At 35.9% G+C, this 14,814-nt stretch overlaps 2 protein-coding genes across 2 annotated transcripts; one reads left to right on the top strand and one right to left on the bottom strand.

Annotated features, from left to right (window-relative positions):
• Positions 1–3,316: 3,316 nt before the first annotated feature.
• Positions 3,317–6,891, bottom strand: vamp7 (vesicle associated membrane protein 7). The gene is made up of 8 exons (XM_087799196.1): positions 6,793–6,891; positions 6,188–6,365; positions 5,714–5,771; positions 5,421–5,558; positions 5,070–5,160; positions 4,480–4,547; positions 4,314–4,406; positions 3,317–4,248 (listed from the first exon to the last, which is right to left on the bottom strand). The coding sequence occupies exons 2-8, from the start codon at positions 6,331–6,333 to the stop codon at positions 4,186–4,188; spliced, it is 657 nt and encodes a 218-aa protein (XP_087655322.1). The 5' UTR covers positions 6,334–6,365; positions 6,793–6,891; the 3' UTR covers positions 3,317–4,185.
• Positions 6,892–7,422: 531 nt separating this feature from the next.
• On the top strand, positions 7,423–12,943 carry polr1d (RNA polymerase I and III subunit D). The gene is made up of 5 exons (XM_087799195.1): positions 7,423–7,510; positions 7,960–8,057; positions 8,692–8,768; positions 11,554–11,636; positions 12,745–12,943. The coding sequence occupies exons 1-5, from the start codon at positions 7,472–7,474 to the stop codon at positions 12,790–12,792; spliced, it is 345 nt and encodes a 114-aa protein (XP_087655321.1). The 5' UTR covers positions 7,423–7,471; the 3' UTR covers positions 12,793–12,943.
• The last annotated feature ends 1,871 nt before the right edge of the window (positions 12,944–14,814 follow it).

Genomic DNA, 14,814 nt, shown 5'->3' with positions numbered 1-14,814 from the left:
CCTTAGTCCTTAAGTTGACAGAGTGAGAAGAGGACGGAGCAATCAACATGTTACCTTATCCCTGCAGGGCTGAGTGAAGGGGGAGTGGCCTTAGTCTGGCATTCAGTGTTGCTAAGCAGCCAAAGTCTCTCTTTTATAAGGAAATGACCAGGCGGCTTTATAAAGAAGGACAAATGAGAAAGGGTCCCGGATGACGAGAGGCCACCAGCACGAAGGAAGCAGGTTGTAAACAAACTACTCGACACCCGATTCCACCACTACTGTGGCAGGAGCCTGACACCCACTCTAAGACCTTAAAGTCACCGGCTATTCCTGCTTAATCTATGGCAAGGCCTCTGACCCCTGGTACCAGAGTCTAATCTTAACCTCAGACAAGATGTAAATCATGTTGCAGAATGTACTTATTATCCACTTACTTAGAAGGCAGGGGACCTGTGTCAAGGCAGCCCTTCTAAATAGTGAGGTTTTAGCAAGACCTTGAAGAGAATCTTAAACTTACATCACTTGTCATTTCAGCATTCATGGCTGAGCCGTCATAAAATAAGTTTATTATTTATACATTACACTGATCTGCATTTTAAATTGCCATAACTGGATAAGCACAGGAGCAGATGAACATTATTTTGCTTGTTAGTATTGTTTAAATATATATTAGAAAATTATTCTGCATTTACCTATGTGAACATTCGTTTTACATTTACAAACAAACGTCATATGACATTTTTTTTTAATTTACACAATGTAAACATGAAAAGTTTGTGTAACAAACTGAACATCGTCAGTGCTGGGGCTTGTTATCCAATATAATATGAGACATAAAAATGAGTCCAACATTCAGATGCTGTGACTGAGCAGTGTTATAATAAACTATTCGTTATTAATAAATTTAAATTAAATATAAATAGTTGGGTTAAACACAAACCACAGAGAATTTTCATGGTGAAATTAGTATGCAATAGTTTGTCAACCTGGTATAACGCATTTACTGCTTCATAGCTTTAACTGTTGCTATTGCAAAAAGAAAACGCATCAAGCAAATAGTATTTCATCAAGTCAAGTTGGTTACATTCACCTTCACAAGTTAAAAAGTCCTAAAGGGTCTGAATATTGCTCAGCTTTTACTGTAAACAGTAGAACCATCACAAGAATATTGTGAAGTGGCCTCAGGCGATGTACCAGCAGGCAATGTTGACTGCTCAGTCTTACACACAGTGATGTTGTGAGAAAAAAAAGGGGTTGGCCTTCATAACTCCAGACACGAGGATACAGTGGGGCGGCAGGTCAATCTTGGGGGTTTAGTCAGAAGAGGGACAAAGCCTTTTTTGTGCACAATGTGAAAGGTCAGAAACCACAATGAGACTGGTCACGGTATTCTGAAGCTCAGTTAGTCTCCACATTACAGTTGAGAGAAACCAGAGATCTCAGGGCTAAAGAAGAAAAGGAAATAAATATAATGAAATATAATTTAAAGAGGCTGTTTTGAGGGGTTGAGTAATGTGTAATTGTAATTGTCTGCGTGCTCTATATTGAGAATTTCTCATAAAAAAAAACAAAAACAAATACATTATACCTTGAACAACATAAACAACATTCATGTGATAAAACAAATCAAATGAAGAAAACTTAATGATCCAAAAAACGTTACAATTTATATTGTTTTATTTATCCATTGTTATTATTTACTTAAGGAAATATTAAAGTTACAACATAATAGCTGTGAATTGAAACCACAATGAGACTGGTCACTGTATCCTGAAGCTCAGTTAGTCTCCCCATTATGGTTGTGAGAGAAACCAGAGATCTCATGGCTAAAGAAGAAAAGGAATATAATAAAATATAATTTAAAGAGGCTGTTTTGAGGGGTTGAGAAATGTGTAACTGAAATTGTCTGCGTGTTCTATATTGAGAATTTCTCATATAAAAAACAACAAATACATTATACCTTGTACAACATAAATAACATTCATGTGATAAAACAAAACAAATCAAGAATAATTAATGATTCAAAAAACATTACAATTTATAATGGGTTTTTTTATCCATTGTTATTATTTACTTAAGGAAATATTAAAGTTACAAAATCTATATCTATCTATCTTTAGAACTGTGATCATACTACAGGTATCAACAAGCTTTTATTTATTTTTGATGCCATTATGAACACATGCACACATTTTAATATCTTAATTTATGATGGCTCCACAGGGGCTGGAACATATACCTCTTAAACAAGGTTATAGTGTGAGGAAGAAGATAACTCTCCCCAAATAAACCTTCTCCTTTATACATTGTTATTGAAGTGAATGGAGATTAGCAGGACGCTAATACTTTACCTGGCGGAGAACTTGTGGAAACAGTTACAAAACTTCTATATTTAGATCAGAGTAAACATAGAAGCAGCTTGGAATAGCAGGGAAGCCGCTGAAGCAAGTCTACCAAGTGTGTCTTCTTCAGATATTCTCTGAGAAATGAGACCTGGAGCCACAACAGCTGCAGTGGTCAGCACCACGTTAGCCATGACAACTTTAGCCGCGAGAGCCTCCAGGTGCGACCAACACCTCGACTCATGTTGAGACGAGGACACACTTCACACAACATCACAGGTTAGTTCTTAGAACATCGTTTTTCTTACCATCTGTTGGAGAATGTGGCTTCACTGAAAATAAAATTCGAGATGTGTTCACCTGCCGCGCGTGCGCGCCGAGACGTCCAGCACAAGCATTTCTCATGACACTTGCACTTCTGACTTTTTTCTTTTTTTTTTTTTTTCCAGATTTACTGAAAATGAGCAGCTGTTTTAAATCAAGCAGGAACTGGTCACACTATTGTGTTGACCTGATTGTGTTTACGTCACAAATACATTCCGGTCCAGGTTTTATCCCAATTAATCTCCATTATGATTTATTTTTTAACTTTGTACCTCGAGTTCTTTCTTAGTTACATTTTTCCGTTTTTATTACAATCAAAAATAAATTTTATTGACCAACTAGCCCTTCATGTACTGTATATTGTTTAACCCCTGCAGCTACTTCTCTGCATGGAGGCCCTTGATGGAACAGCAAATAATGTATTATCACCGATTCATTCTTAAAAAGTATCCATCATTGATCAATGAATACATAAAATAAAAGGTATATTTTAATTGTTAAGTGACAAGGGTTAATAAATTTCACAATGTGTAAACAAAACAAGATTGATTTGTCAATCAGGTGACCTCAGACTTTATATGAAAGATGCGACTATAAACTTAGAAGGCTCACGTACACGCTGAGAATGTTACACTGCATTACTTCATGAATGAAGTCATACTTCAGGGTATTTTTAATGCATTTATTATATAAAGAAAGGTGTGTGGGAAGAAAGAGAGCATACACCACTATTTCAAATTGAATTGAACAATTATTTAATAATTAAATGAATACACACCTTTTGATGCCAGGAAGGAAGATTGATAAAAGTTCAATGTAAAGTGCATTGTGGTAACAGAGAGCACATTGAACATCTCAAGCAGAAGGATATGAAGCCGAAAATATGAATAATCTTGAAATGAAATCCCACTGACATTTAATCACAGTCTCTTTTGATAACGCAATGCCAGACATCAGTCATTTTACTATACTGTACATCATCCACTTTCGAACCACCCTAACTAGCCTTCAGCATCAATCTAACCTCTGTTAAATCCAAAAACAAATTATACGAGTTCATGAGGAATTATATGAAATGTAAAGACAAAATTACACTTGTATTGTATACTGCATCAGTGAGTAAACAAACATATTCAGTGAATAAACAGGCTATGTGAGAAAATCTGTTAGATCTGCTACATGCCAAACAAACTAACCACATGTTAAAAGAAAAAACTCATCTTTGTGGTTATTTATATATCAGTAAGCATGGATTCTTAACATGATCAGTACAACAAGACAAATCATCAGACCACTAAGTTCATGAGACAGGATGCTTTAACAAGACTAGTTTAAGACAAAATTGAATATCCCTTTCCTCAGTGTGGATTTCATGTAGGGCCCTTGTCCGGCAGGCCAGTCAATGTGGACACTTAGGGAGGTGAAATGACGGAGGAGCAGAAAGTAAGAAATTCTTCTTTGTCGATCGAGAACCAGGCCTGTAGCAGTGAATGTCGTCCTCCATACTTCGTACCCTGTCGCTTATCCCTCTTTGCTCTCATACGCAAGACGGCCAGTTGAGGCCACCACAGGCTGCTGAGACAATGATGTATACGACCACCTGCCAGGACAAACAGCAAAGAAGTTATTAACAAATATGTTCCTGGAACATATCTCTTTACTCACCAGACTAACCAGCACAATGACCAAAGTCAGCTTTAGGTTCTTCATACACATGGCTCGTGCCAGGTTACGACTTGTTGTCTTAAAAGTGACCGACTGTTTGAATGAAACGGGAAAAAAAAGGGTGTGATGTAAAAATATTTATTTTAGTAAAATAACAAAAACTTACCGAGTCAACCAGGTTTTCTGCCTTGTCAATCAAAAGTTCCAACTTCTCTCCACGTTGAGCTACTAAATCTGCCAAGAAAGAATAGTATTGAGTGATCATGAAGAATGTATAAAGCAAAAGTAGCTCAGGAACCCCTTTAGTCCTACAACACCATCAAAACGTATAATTTTTCTTTGGTTATTCATGACAGGATTTAAAGTTGAAAAGTGTTTGTGTTCAATTCAAAAAACGTTAGAAAATGTTAAATGTATTATCATTAAAGAAAGGAAGTTAAGCACTCACTCAGTGGACATCAGAAAAGTTCTACAGCTTCAAAATAATTAAAAAAAACAATAAATCAGTATAAAAATTGGTTTGTGTGAGTTTGATATTGTATTTATGCTGCAAAGAATCTTTTCACACAGAGTAACACAAGATTGGCAGTTTCCTATACCTTAGCCTTGTGCAAGCTTAAAAAGCATAAAAAAACAGGGTTGCCATGAACTTTGCAATGAATAAATACATAACAATATTTACAGGAATAAAAGTGATTTTTTTATCAAAACTTATAGAAAAACAGAGACAAAGTGAGGTCCAAACTCGCAGCTTACCTATATTCCTGACCATAATGCCTTTGAGGTCGTCCACTTGCAGCTGCGTCTCGGCCACACGATCCAGTCCACGTGGATCTGTGTGGTGTTTCTGCAGGAGTTTGAGAAGAATGCGTAGATTGTCTTTAATATGAAACAATTGTCAGCTTTATTTAAAGTGTTGAGATTGTAAAACACCATTTAAATGGTGGAGATTTTCTGTAGCAGCTCCAGTAATACTGGGGAATTTAATATCAATTTTACAGCAGAACTTTATCTGGTCTCTGCTCATTTCTACAAAAAAATACTTAGAAATTATGCTAGCTATGCAGAAACTATGAACATGTAATTTTCTGCTTGAGTGTTACTGACCATTTGAGCAGCTAGTGTCGAGGAGAATTCACTATTCATGGCGTATGGTAAAGCAGTCTGAGCCCGGGATCCATATGTCGTCTGGAAACGCTTCTTGACCTCACTCAGGAAACTAAAGGCACGTGACCTCTCAAAGTCCTTAGACAGAATCAAATACATAAAAGGGATTCAGTGTGACATTATACATTTTTACCTTGAAAACATGATGTTTCTCTTTACATTGTCAACAGTGTGAGCAGATCTTTTTGTCTAAACAAAAAATAATTAGGTGGGAGATCTGAGGAAGTACTTACATCATCAGTAATACAGAGGTAGATAATTCTGTCATGACAGATGTAATGAAAAAGGTAGCTGTAACGAAAAGAACAAACACAGTTCAATCTGATGAATAAATACTAACTTAATTACATTTTAAATAATAAAATAAAAATCTTTATTCTATTAAGAACGTTTGCTGCTGCCATGCTGAAATATACAAGTAGATATTTGTTATTGTACATAAACTGCTGTCACCAAGATATTAGATGTAGACATAATTCTGAGCGAGTATAACCAGTCTGTGTGTGCATAGTTTTGTTGACAAGTGTTAGGGGAACATATTAAGAAGGCATGTCAATCGACTTTTCTTCTTACCATTTGCTCACCAAATTAATAAGATCAATAGCAAATTCTGCTATCACAAGTAAACAAGTGCTTTATGAGGGATTGACATGCATACGAATGGTTAGATCTTACTGTCTTCTCACTATAAAATGTTTCAAGCTTACCTGCCGTGGCTGTATGTCAATTTGTTATTTTCAGAAGGGATTTTGGCCAAGATCTGCTCTGTCACTTCCAGGAAGTTCCCACCACACCAGGCATGTTTGGCAAGGATGGTGGTTCCACGGGCTACCACGGCAAAGAGGATTGCCATGGCAACAGCTGAAGTTGTGGCACCTGGATTGACTGACAACAAGAGAGATGATGCTGGAATCTGTATTTTGGAGTGGACACATAGCTATCTCACAATAGCAGAAGTCAAACAAGTGAAGGATACATGAATCTGATACATGAATCTGAAAGTAAACATGCACATTTATGATAAACTGTTTCCTTTAGACAGGTATATGAGTGTGTTCAGCCAACACATCACACAGCTATTTTTAATGTTACGCCATTGCCATACATATTAAGTACAAAGCATCATGAAACGACTCGTATGTTTTCTTAGTAACAATAGTAATACATTCGACTACATATATGACAGATACATTCAGGATGTAAACGGAAAGAACCCAGTCAAAGCGCTAGTTGCTAACTGTGTATCACAAAGACAGAGATTAGTGGCAGTTCCTGACAACATGACATACAGTTGAACATGTCTCTTGGTTACCTTGTTGTCACCGATGATCTCTTAAATGTCGAACACAGCTCGAGTTCTGAAATCTTGTGTCAGCTGTTTACAAATCCCTTTCGAGTGACTTCTTCTTCGGAAAACACCAGACCGGAAACGCTTGCATTGTGGGTAATGCGGTTCTACGTATTTCGCAACACTCTTCTTTACAAAAATATACCTTTACATAAAATACTTTAATTCATGTACTTAATAGTAATATGTATGATACCAAATACGTCACTTAATGCCATCTTAATACTATCAAAAGACGTTATAAAAAAACGTTTGAATTAATCCAAACACATCAAGAGATCTAACGTGGTTGGAATATTTTAGCTATTTCTTTCATCTTTATAAAGTAATTGTGAAATCTATATTTTATTTAGTTTTAAACAGAAAACAAAACAAAAAAACGTGAGGGTGACGCATTTGGAGGAAAGAGAATCCTCAATTTTGTCTGAAGGCATTCTGCAGACGACATCGGTTCGGCAGAATAAATTAAAGGTTATTGAACAAAATTGTATTAAATCCCGGTAGAGATATATGTATACATGATCTTTTTAGGGTTCATTTTAAGCTTCAGTATTCAATATAGTTACCCATTAAATACATTGAATGAATAACTGCCTGTCAGTCTCAATGCAGGGTTTAAGTTGACATTGTTAGCATGTGAAGCATGGCATCTGAAGGAGAGAAGAAAGCTGTCCTGGAAATGGTAATAGTATTAATCGTGTGATGTTTTGTCGGGTGGAAAATCGCAAACTTAATTCTGTCATTTTCGACTAAATTATACTTCGATCGGAGTAATTGGAGGTTTTAGTTTCATATACGCAAAAGGCTAAATATCCTTAGCATAACAAGTACACGTGAAGGGCTGGAACACAGTAATAACACTGACGACAGAGATATTATATATCTATGAATGGAACAAGGATTTTATATCCTATTATACACGTGTCGGTTCATGTTACTCCTAACACTGAATTGTTTATGAAAGTACATACATCTAACCAGCAGATGGAAGCGTTTAGTCATTTCTCTGTTGTTGTGGATAGTTTTCTGAGGTCTACTATACATTTATTGAAAGTCAAGCTTCATCGTTACTTTGATTTAATGTAATATTACTTTTATTAATGGCATTAATAGTATTTTTTAACTGTTCAGGTCCAGGCTGATGGTGCTGACGAGGGCTGTGTTACATTCGTCATGCACAATGAAGACCACACTCTAGGAAACTCTTTGCGTTATATGATCATGAAAACGTAAGTTTGATTCATATGATCATCAAAACTCAAATATAGCATATAACTAAATCCTGCTTTAAATCCAACAAAAATACTGTATAAAAAGCTGTATTTGACTTGTTGAAATTTGATTTGAGTCTGACCTCATTTGGAAAAAGGCTCAAAGTATAATGGCTTTACCTCTCCTTCAAAAGATGCCAGTTCAGCAGAGCCTCAGATATCATCAAAAGAAGACTTAATGTAATGACAGTTGTAAAACATTCACAATCTAGAAAAGACCATGAAACTCGTTTTTTTAAAAACTCGCCAAAAATTTCTGGTTCCAGAAACTGGAAATCACTTTACCACACTAAAAAAAGAGATTTAAATGAATGTAAAACAATGAAACAATTGGCGATTTTGTGCTTTTGCAAAATTGCTAAAAAAAAAAATGAAAGAAAAAAAAGCTAATATTCTAATACCTTTTTAGACTGTTGACTTTAGACTTCCTTGAATCACTCTATGAAAAAAGACCTGCTTTTTTGATAATATTGCAATCAAGAAACGAATCAGTTTTAAGCAGGGATGGATTGATTTAGCAAGCGTATGATCATGATCCAGAGTGCATTATTGAAGACCTGTACCTTTTATTATTAATTAATTTTTCTTTCAGAGTCGATGTGGAGTTTTGCGGCTACACTATCACGCATCCGTCTGAGAGCAAGATTAACTTTCGCATTCAGACAAGGGGTGAGGCTTGTTCCTGAAACTCTGGGGGATTTTTAAAAAAAACTGTTGTGTACGGTGCTGTCTGACTTGCTGCTGATTGAAGTCTTGTGTTGTCACTTTATCTACTCTGCTTGTAAGATCAGACGAGGACCAAAAATAACTGCTGGCATATTTCTTGCTGTTAGCTAAAACCAATTAACTTGTTGCAACAGCAGAAATGAACTTGTCTGTAAGAGAGCAGGCGAGTCACATGATAGGGCGGCGGCAGCAGCAAGAATGCTAGTGGATGTCTGGAGCTCACATCAACAAAGCGAGACACAGTGTCTCTTCAGTCACAGACTAAAACATCCAAAAACTTGTTTAAACATTTATTTTCTGATTAAAGACAAGTGTGAGTGACATTAGAGTTAGTTGGTGGCAGTCGTGAAATTGCAGTGTGTGCTAATATAGATTATTTTTGGACATTCTTTTTCACAAACCTCTTATTTATTGAATGTCTTTTTAATCTCCTCGGTTATTGGGGAAAACAGAAGGATAAAGTTTGTTCATGGTTGCAATTAGTTACTAAAGTAAGAGCAAATGAATGATCAATGCAGGGAGCATGTGGCTACATTACACATTTCTATTTATAAAACTCAATCAGGTCAGACTCCAAAACATTATGACCACCTACTTTATTATTTATTTATGATAAAGCAACGTTTTTATTAATTTCTCGCAGGCACCAGCTAACCTGCAGACACTGCAAAAAATGTTTTTTTTATACATCTTAAAATGTTTATTTTGTGTTTCCTTTTTTTCAATTTGCCTTTATTGAAGTATCAATAATTTATGTGTGTATTAGTGAATCTATCATCCATAATAATTGTGTGTACCAAACTGATAGTAACCCTTCAGGCCACACACTGCCCTTCAAGTAGCTTTTTACCATTCCAAAAAATCTTTAAAAAGCAAATTAATAGATAAATGGGCAACAAGATTTGAGTTACTAAATGTGTTGAAAATGCTTAACAAAGACTACAAAAGTTGTATTGGAGCACAGATACATTAATGAAGTAATAAGAACCATTAAGTTATTTTATGTTTCTATCTCTGTTTTTCCATCCAGATGTGAAATGTTATGTAAACATAATGTAATGGACAATTCCACAAACACACATGGGCTGAACAATTATTGAAAAAATATATAATTGCCATTATTTTCCTAAATATTGCGATTGCGATTAAATATGCAATTATTTTTTATGCATTATTTTCTGTAATACAATGAATTATTCACTTTACTGTAAAATGTATTTCTTTGTTATTGTTAAGATAACGTTATCAAGCCATTTTTAAGCTAAAGGTAAATTAAGCATACATTGAAATAAAGGGAGAAGGTTCATTTGGTTACTTGAATTACAGCTGTATACAAACAAATAATATATTCACGGCAAATACTTCTTCAAAAATGTGCTAAAAGCGTGACGTAAACATTTATATTTATGAGTCATTAATAAATCAAACAAGCTTCTGTGCAGAGTAAGGAAAAGGGAAAACACTGGTCACTCATTCTGCCTTTTCTTTCTGCACATGTTTGCAGTTTATCTTGTATTTAAGTGCATCTCCTGTATGTTAATATATTGTAATTTACACAATTTGAATCGTGTGGTTGTACAAGGTAACAAACGTTGATAAGCGCACACGCAGAGACGAGAGCAGCGCGTCTCAATTGAAACTTTCGTACAGATGTCAGGATGTAAACTAGTTGAAAATCCTGGAGGTTCTTTCATTCATCTGAGCTGCCTTCATCATATTAGTTGTTCATGTGTATCAACTCACTACTCCTGTGTTGCGGACATATGGAGATTTGAAGAGTTCGGTTGTGACGCTGATACTGCATGTTGTTCCATGTTTTTAAGACTGTTAGCATTTTATCCACACAGTTGCCATATACTGCTGCTCTTTAGCTCCTGTGCTCGTTATTGATCAACGGGTTAAAGCAGAGAGTTTGTTAGTTACACTCTCTTGTTCTGCGTATGTGTTTTTGCTGCTGGAGAACATAGTTTCTCCTCCAGGGGATCAATAAAGTGTCTGTCTGATGATCTAATGTCAACTCCTTTTTATTTCTAAATCGTCACAAACTCACTGGAAGACTGTCTTGCTGCAGTGAAGTTGGTCATAATGATAAAGTCATTGAAAAAAGGATTGCAGTTTTCCTAAATATAAATTATATTTTAAAGTCTTGTGTAGTTGTCAAGATAATTCTAAATGGTCAGTATCAAAGGCTACTTTTGTTTATGCTGTGTCTCTAAGTGTGACTGTGTTGGATTCACTGTGTCTAGATTCAAAACAAAAGTATTTATTGTCAGCGAGGTGAATTTTACATGTGAGCTATAAAAACAAACATGAGATGGTCGATGACGATGAGATTCGCCTGCAGACTCAGTGCGTCACTAGCGGTCATCATTTTCAACCACAGTCGAAGATCAAAACTGATTCTGGGGGTAACTGTGACTCATTGAAGTTCCATCGACAAGCAACCGTTTTACAGCGTGGCTTGCTTCAGGCCCATAATACTTCCATGTCTTACAACAGCTCACATAATTTGAGTTTAAACATGCTTCTGTAAACGATAAGTCATACATTTAAATGGTGCCTTTGAAAGATCAGCTGTGTAATGCTAAAGCTGTTTGGAAAGCACTGCCTGGTATGTGTATGTTGAAGACCAAACTAAATATCTTTAAATCATGCAGATCTCTTTTAAGTATGTATTGTATAAATCAATGATGAACTTTCCTTCCTTCGCTCATGGTGTTGGTTACAGGAGGGATCCCAGCCACAGAGGTTCTCAGGAGGGGTCTCAATGAGCTCAGTGATGTCTGTCAACATGTCCTGAACACCTTCCAGGTAAGTTTGACTTTCAATCATTAGACATTACGCTGACGTTCAGATTCAAACAATCTAAGCTATTTTTCACACAAGTTGTTTCCCATCCTCCAGCCATTATTCCTCCAGGTTCAGAGAGAGGTGAATGAATTCCAATAAACGAAAGATGTTCGCAGTTTGTCATTTTTTAACATTAAGATATAAATCTAGAAAAGATATGACAATGCCATATGAAGAAGCATGTTTGTCTATATCTTTATTCATTATTTTCTGAGTGATATATTAACTATAACAGGAAGTAGTCTGCTGCTAAACTGCTTGTCGTACTTCATTACAACCCTTTGGACTCAACCACATTTCATTCTCCTCACGGCACCACAGCACGACTGACAGTAAGCTCACAGTGTAAATCTCTTCGTTCCAGGAACTGTCGGCCAAATCTGTGTTCACCACAGGACATCTGCTTTCTCATTTCCTTAGCTTTAAATCACTCTTAACGTATATTTTATATATTATATGTCGTACATTTTCTCAAAACGTGTGCTCATTACGTGGTAGATATTTTTATAACATAGCCACATTCCAGTCACTAAAATTCATAGACTGAATGATCAGATTGCTGGATTAAACATTACCAAATCTGTTGGAGTAATACTTTTGCCAGGACATATTATGATTTTAATCTGAAATGTACCAATTTGCAGATGAGCAATAATAGTTATTTGTTTATATGTTCACAAGCCCTCATCTATCTTATGCTGAATGTTTCCTTCTAGCCATCATTTTCAAACACTTGACAACTTGACCAAGTGACTTTCACACACAACTGTTCTGCTATTTATGTCAATTCTCAGGCACAGGAATCAATATTCTGTATTTGACAGTTTGACAACTTTGTTATTTGACGGTCTGCTGCAGTAAATTGGCTCATCAAGTCTTTTAACCCCTCGAGAGGCAAACAGGCACGACACAGCTCAAACTTTCCGCACACAGGGTCACAGCATTCCCATGAGTTAAACCACAAAGGCCAGATCATGTGGAGGACATGTTGTTATTCCTGTACGGAAAGAGGAAACGGCATCGATTCAATGCTTTCTCAACTTGATCTCTTTGTTTTGTTTGGTTTTAGGCAAGAGTTGATGAGTTCAAAGAACAGCAGGAGCAGCCCGTGGAATGATGACTCTTAGGAAGACACTCTGGCAACAAGGAAATTAACTGCTTTTTGTATTTTTGTTTTTTATATATATATATATATATATATATATATATATATGTATAAAAATAATTAGTTTAGTTTTTTGGAATGAAAATAAAACTTGAGAAATCTGGAGTGACTTTTTTTACATGTCAACATTGACGAGCTGCTAGGTACGTCCTGAAGGATTTCCCAAAAGATGATGTTGCCTCGCTTAAGGCGTTTGTTTGACCCTTTCAAGGAGAAACTTCCTCATTAGCAGAGGAATGCAGGGAAATCTCGCAAGCTGTCAGCGCGAGGTGTCAAAGTAGGTGTCAAGTAGAAATACTGAAGTTCAAGTTCTAAGGTGTTAATCATATCCCTAAGTCAGTTCTGTGTTCGTGCACAAGTGAAGTTTTTCGGGAAAAACATGAACATGTGTAACATGTTCAAAGAGCAATTTATAGTCTGAAAAGAACCAGCTCACATGTTTAAATTTCTCCTGGTTAACTCCTTTAAATCCTTCTCCTGGAATGTACATCTGGGGAAATCATAATCTGGAGAGCAGGTGAAGTGGATTATGTTGTTGCAAAGGAAAATAAAAGTTATTGTTGCGTATGAAATGACTTAAGCCGTTTTGACAATCTTGTGTGGGAACTAGAAAAGCACTGAAACTTCACATATCTCTACCAAGGGACCCATTTCCTTATTTAAAATCACTTCAATTACACAACATTTTTTTGTTACTTCAGTCATGAATTTCTTAACCCTTGTGTTATCTCAGGGTCAAGGTGACCCAGAGGCCTGAAAACAAATGTGTAAGAGGTACGACCTCCCTGGCTTCCAGAAATACATATTGGTGGAGATCGTTCACCTTGACCCAGAGAAAACACAAGGGATACCACAAACCAATTTGTTTTCGGTCCTACGGGTCACCTTGACCCTGAGATAACACAAGTCTTAAGTGGAGTTTTCTTTTCCCCCCCTCATAATGATTGCAGTAACTATACTATTGAGTTTCAAATTTCCTTCAAACTAGATTAGAGTTGAAAAATTAATTTTTTAACAATTTCCCATTGATCATTCTAAAAATAGAAAACATTATTTGTTAATAATTGCATTACTTTCTGATTTGCTCGTAATAATAGATAATTAGGGTGTTGTTTAAAGTGAACTCTGTTAGCATCATTTTAAAGAAGTTGGAACAAGTCGGTCATAAGTAATATAAAATGATTAATCACACGTTTAAAAGATTATTACACACTTGATCATGAGATTGCATGTTGCCTTTAAAGCTGAAACCAGCTGCTCATGTTCATGTGCACACCCAGATGGGAAGAAAGTAAACACCATCTTTATCCATCAAAAAGCAGATGTTGAACAAGAACTTGGATTTCATGATCTCATCATCAAATTGTACCCAACATACAAGTCAGCTTAATTTAGTGGAAAGCTGCAAGCGTTAATTTTTTATTATATAAACTATTAAATTCCCATGATGCAGTTTACCACATCATGCGTGTAGCGGTAAGTCGATGAAAACAACAAACATTGTTGTTAAAGTTGAGCTAATATTTTATGTCTTAAACGTGTTGATGTGAAAAATGTGTACGTCATAAAAAACATTTTCGTCATCACAAGGGAGCCTTGGGAAAAACATGATGTAAATAAGGACCAATTATTAATTTGTTTCACTCTTCTTTACTTTCTGAGAAAACAAAGAAACGTATTCAATGCTATACTGTGCAGGTCTACACAAACAGCTAACCTTCTTTATTAGGTTTGAACATGATATAAATGGCTCTTTAGAATTAAATCTAGTTATAATATAATAATGGTGAATTGGTTTAATGCAGTAAGCAAAAATATGTTTGGACCCAGACGGTCCTCGTTTTTTTATTCATCATCCTGTCCTCCCTTCATCATTTCTCACCGGTATCTCTCCTCTTCATGTCTTCATTCACCAGATCCATGATCCTCATTGGTGGTCTTCCTCTTGTACCATCACCAACATTCTTGGTCCAA

Source organism: Callionymus lyra, chromosome 9, assembly GCF_982586985.1.
Source record: "Callionymus lyra chromosome 9, fCalLyr1.hap1.1, whole genome shotgun sequence".
NCBI classification, from domain to species: domain Eukaryota; kingdom Metazoa; phylum Chordata; class Actinopteri; order Syngnathiformes; family Callionymidae; genus Callionymus; species Callionymus lyra.
This window is presented reverse-complemented; position numbering and strand designations above follow the sequence as displayed.

Coding starts and splice junctions, on each gene's coding strand:
- polr1d (XM_087799195.1), top strand. CDS start 7,472: ATGGCATCTGAAGGAGAGAAGAAAGCTGTCCTGGAAATG. Junction 8,058..8,691: donor CGTTATATGATCATGAAAAC/GTAAGTTTGATT, acceptor TTTTTCTTTCAG/AGTCGATGTGGAGTTTTGCG. Junction 11,637..12,744: donor ATGTCCTGAACACCTTCCAG/GTAAGTTTGACT, acceptor GTTTGGTTTTAG/GCAAGAGTTGATGAGTTCAA.
- vamp7 (XM_087799196.1), bottom strand. CDS start 6,333: ATGGCAATCCTCTTTGCCGTGGTAGCCCGTGGAACCACCATCCTTGCC. Junction 4,548..5,069: donor CATTATGGTCAGGAATATAG/GTAAGCTGCGAG, acceptor CTTTCTTGGCAG/ATTTAGTAGCTCAACGTGGA. Junction 4,407..4,479: donor CAGAAAACCTGGTTGACTCG/GTAAGTTTTTGT, acceptor TCATTCAAACAG/TCGGTCACTTTTAAGACAAC.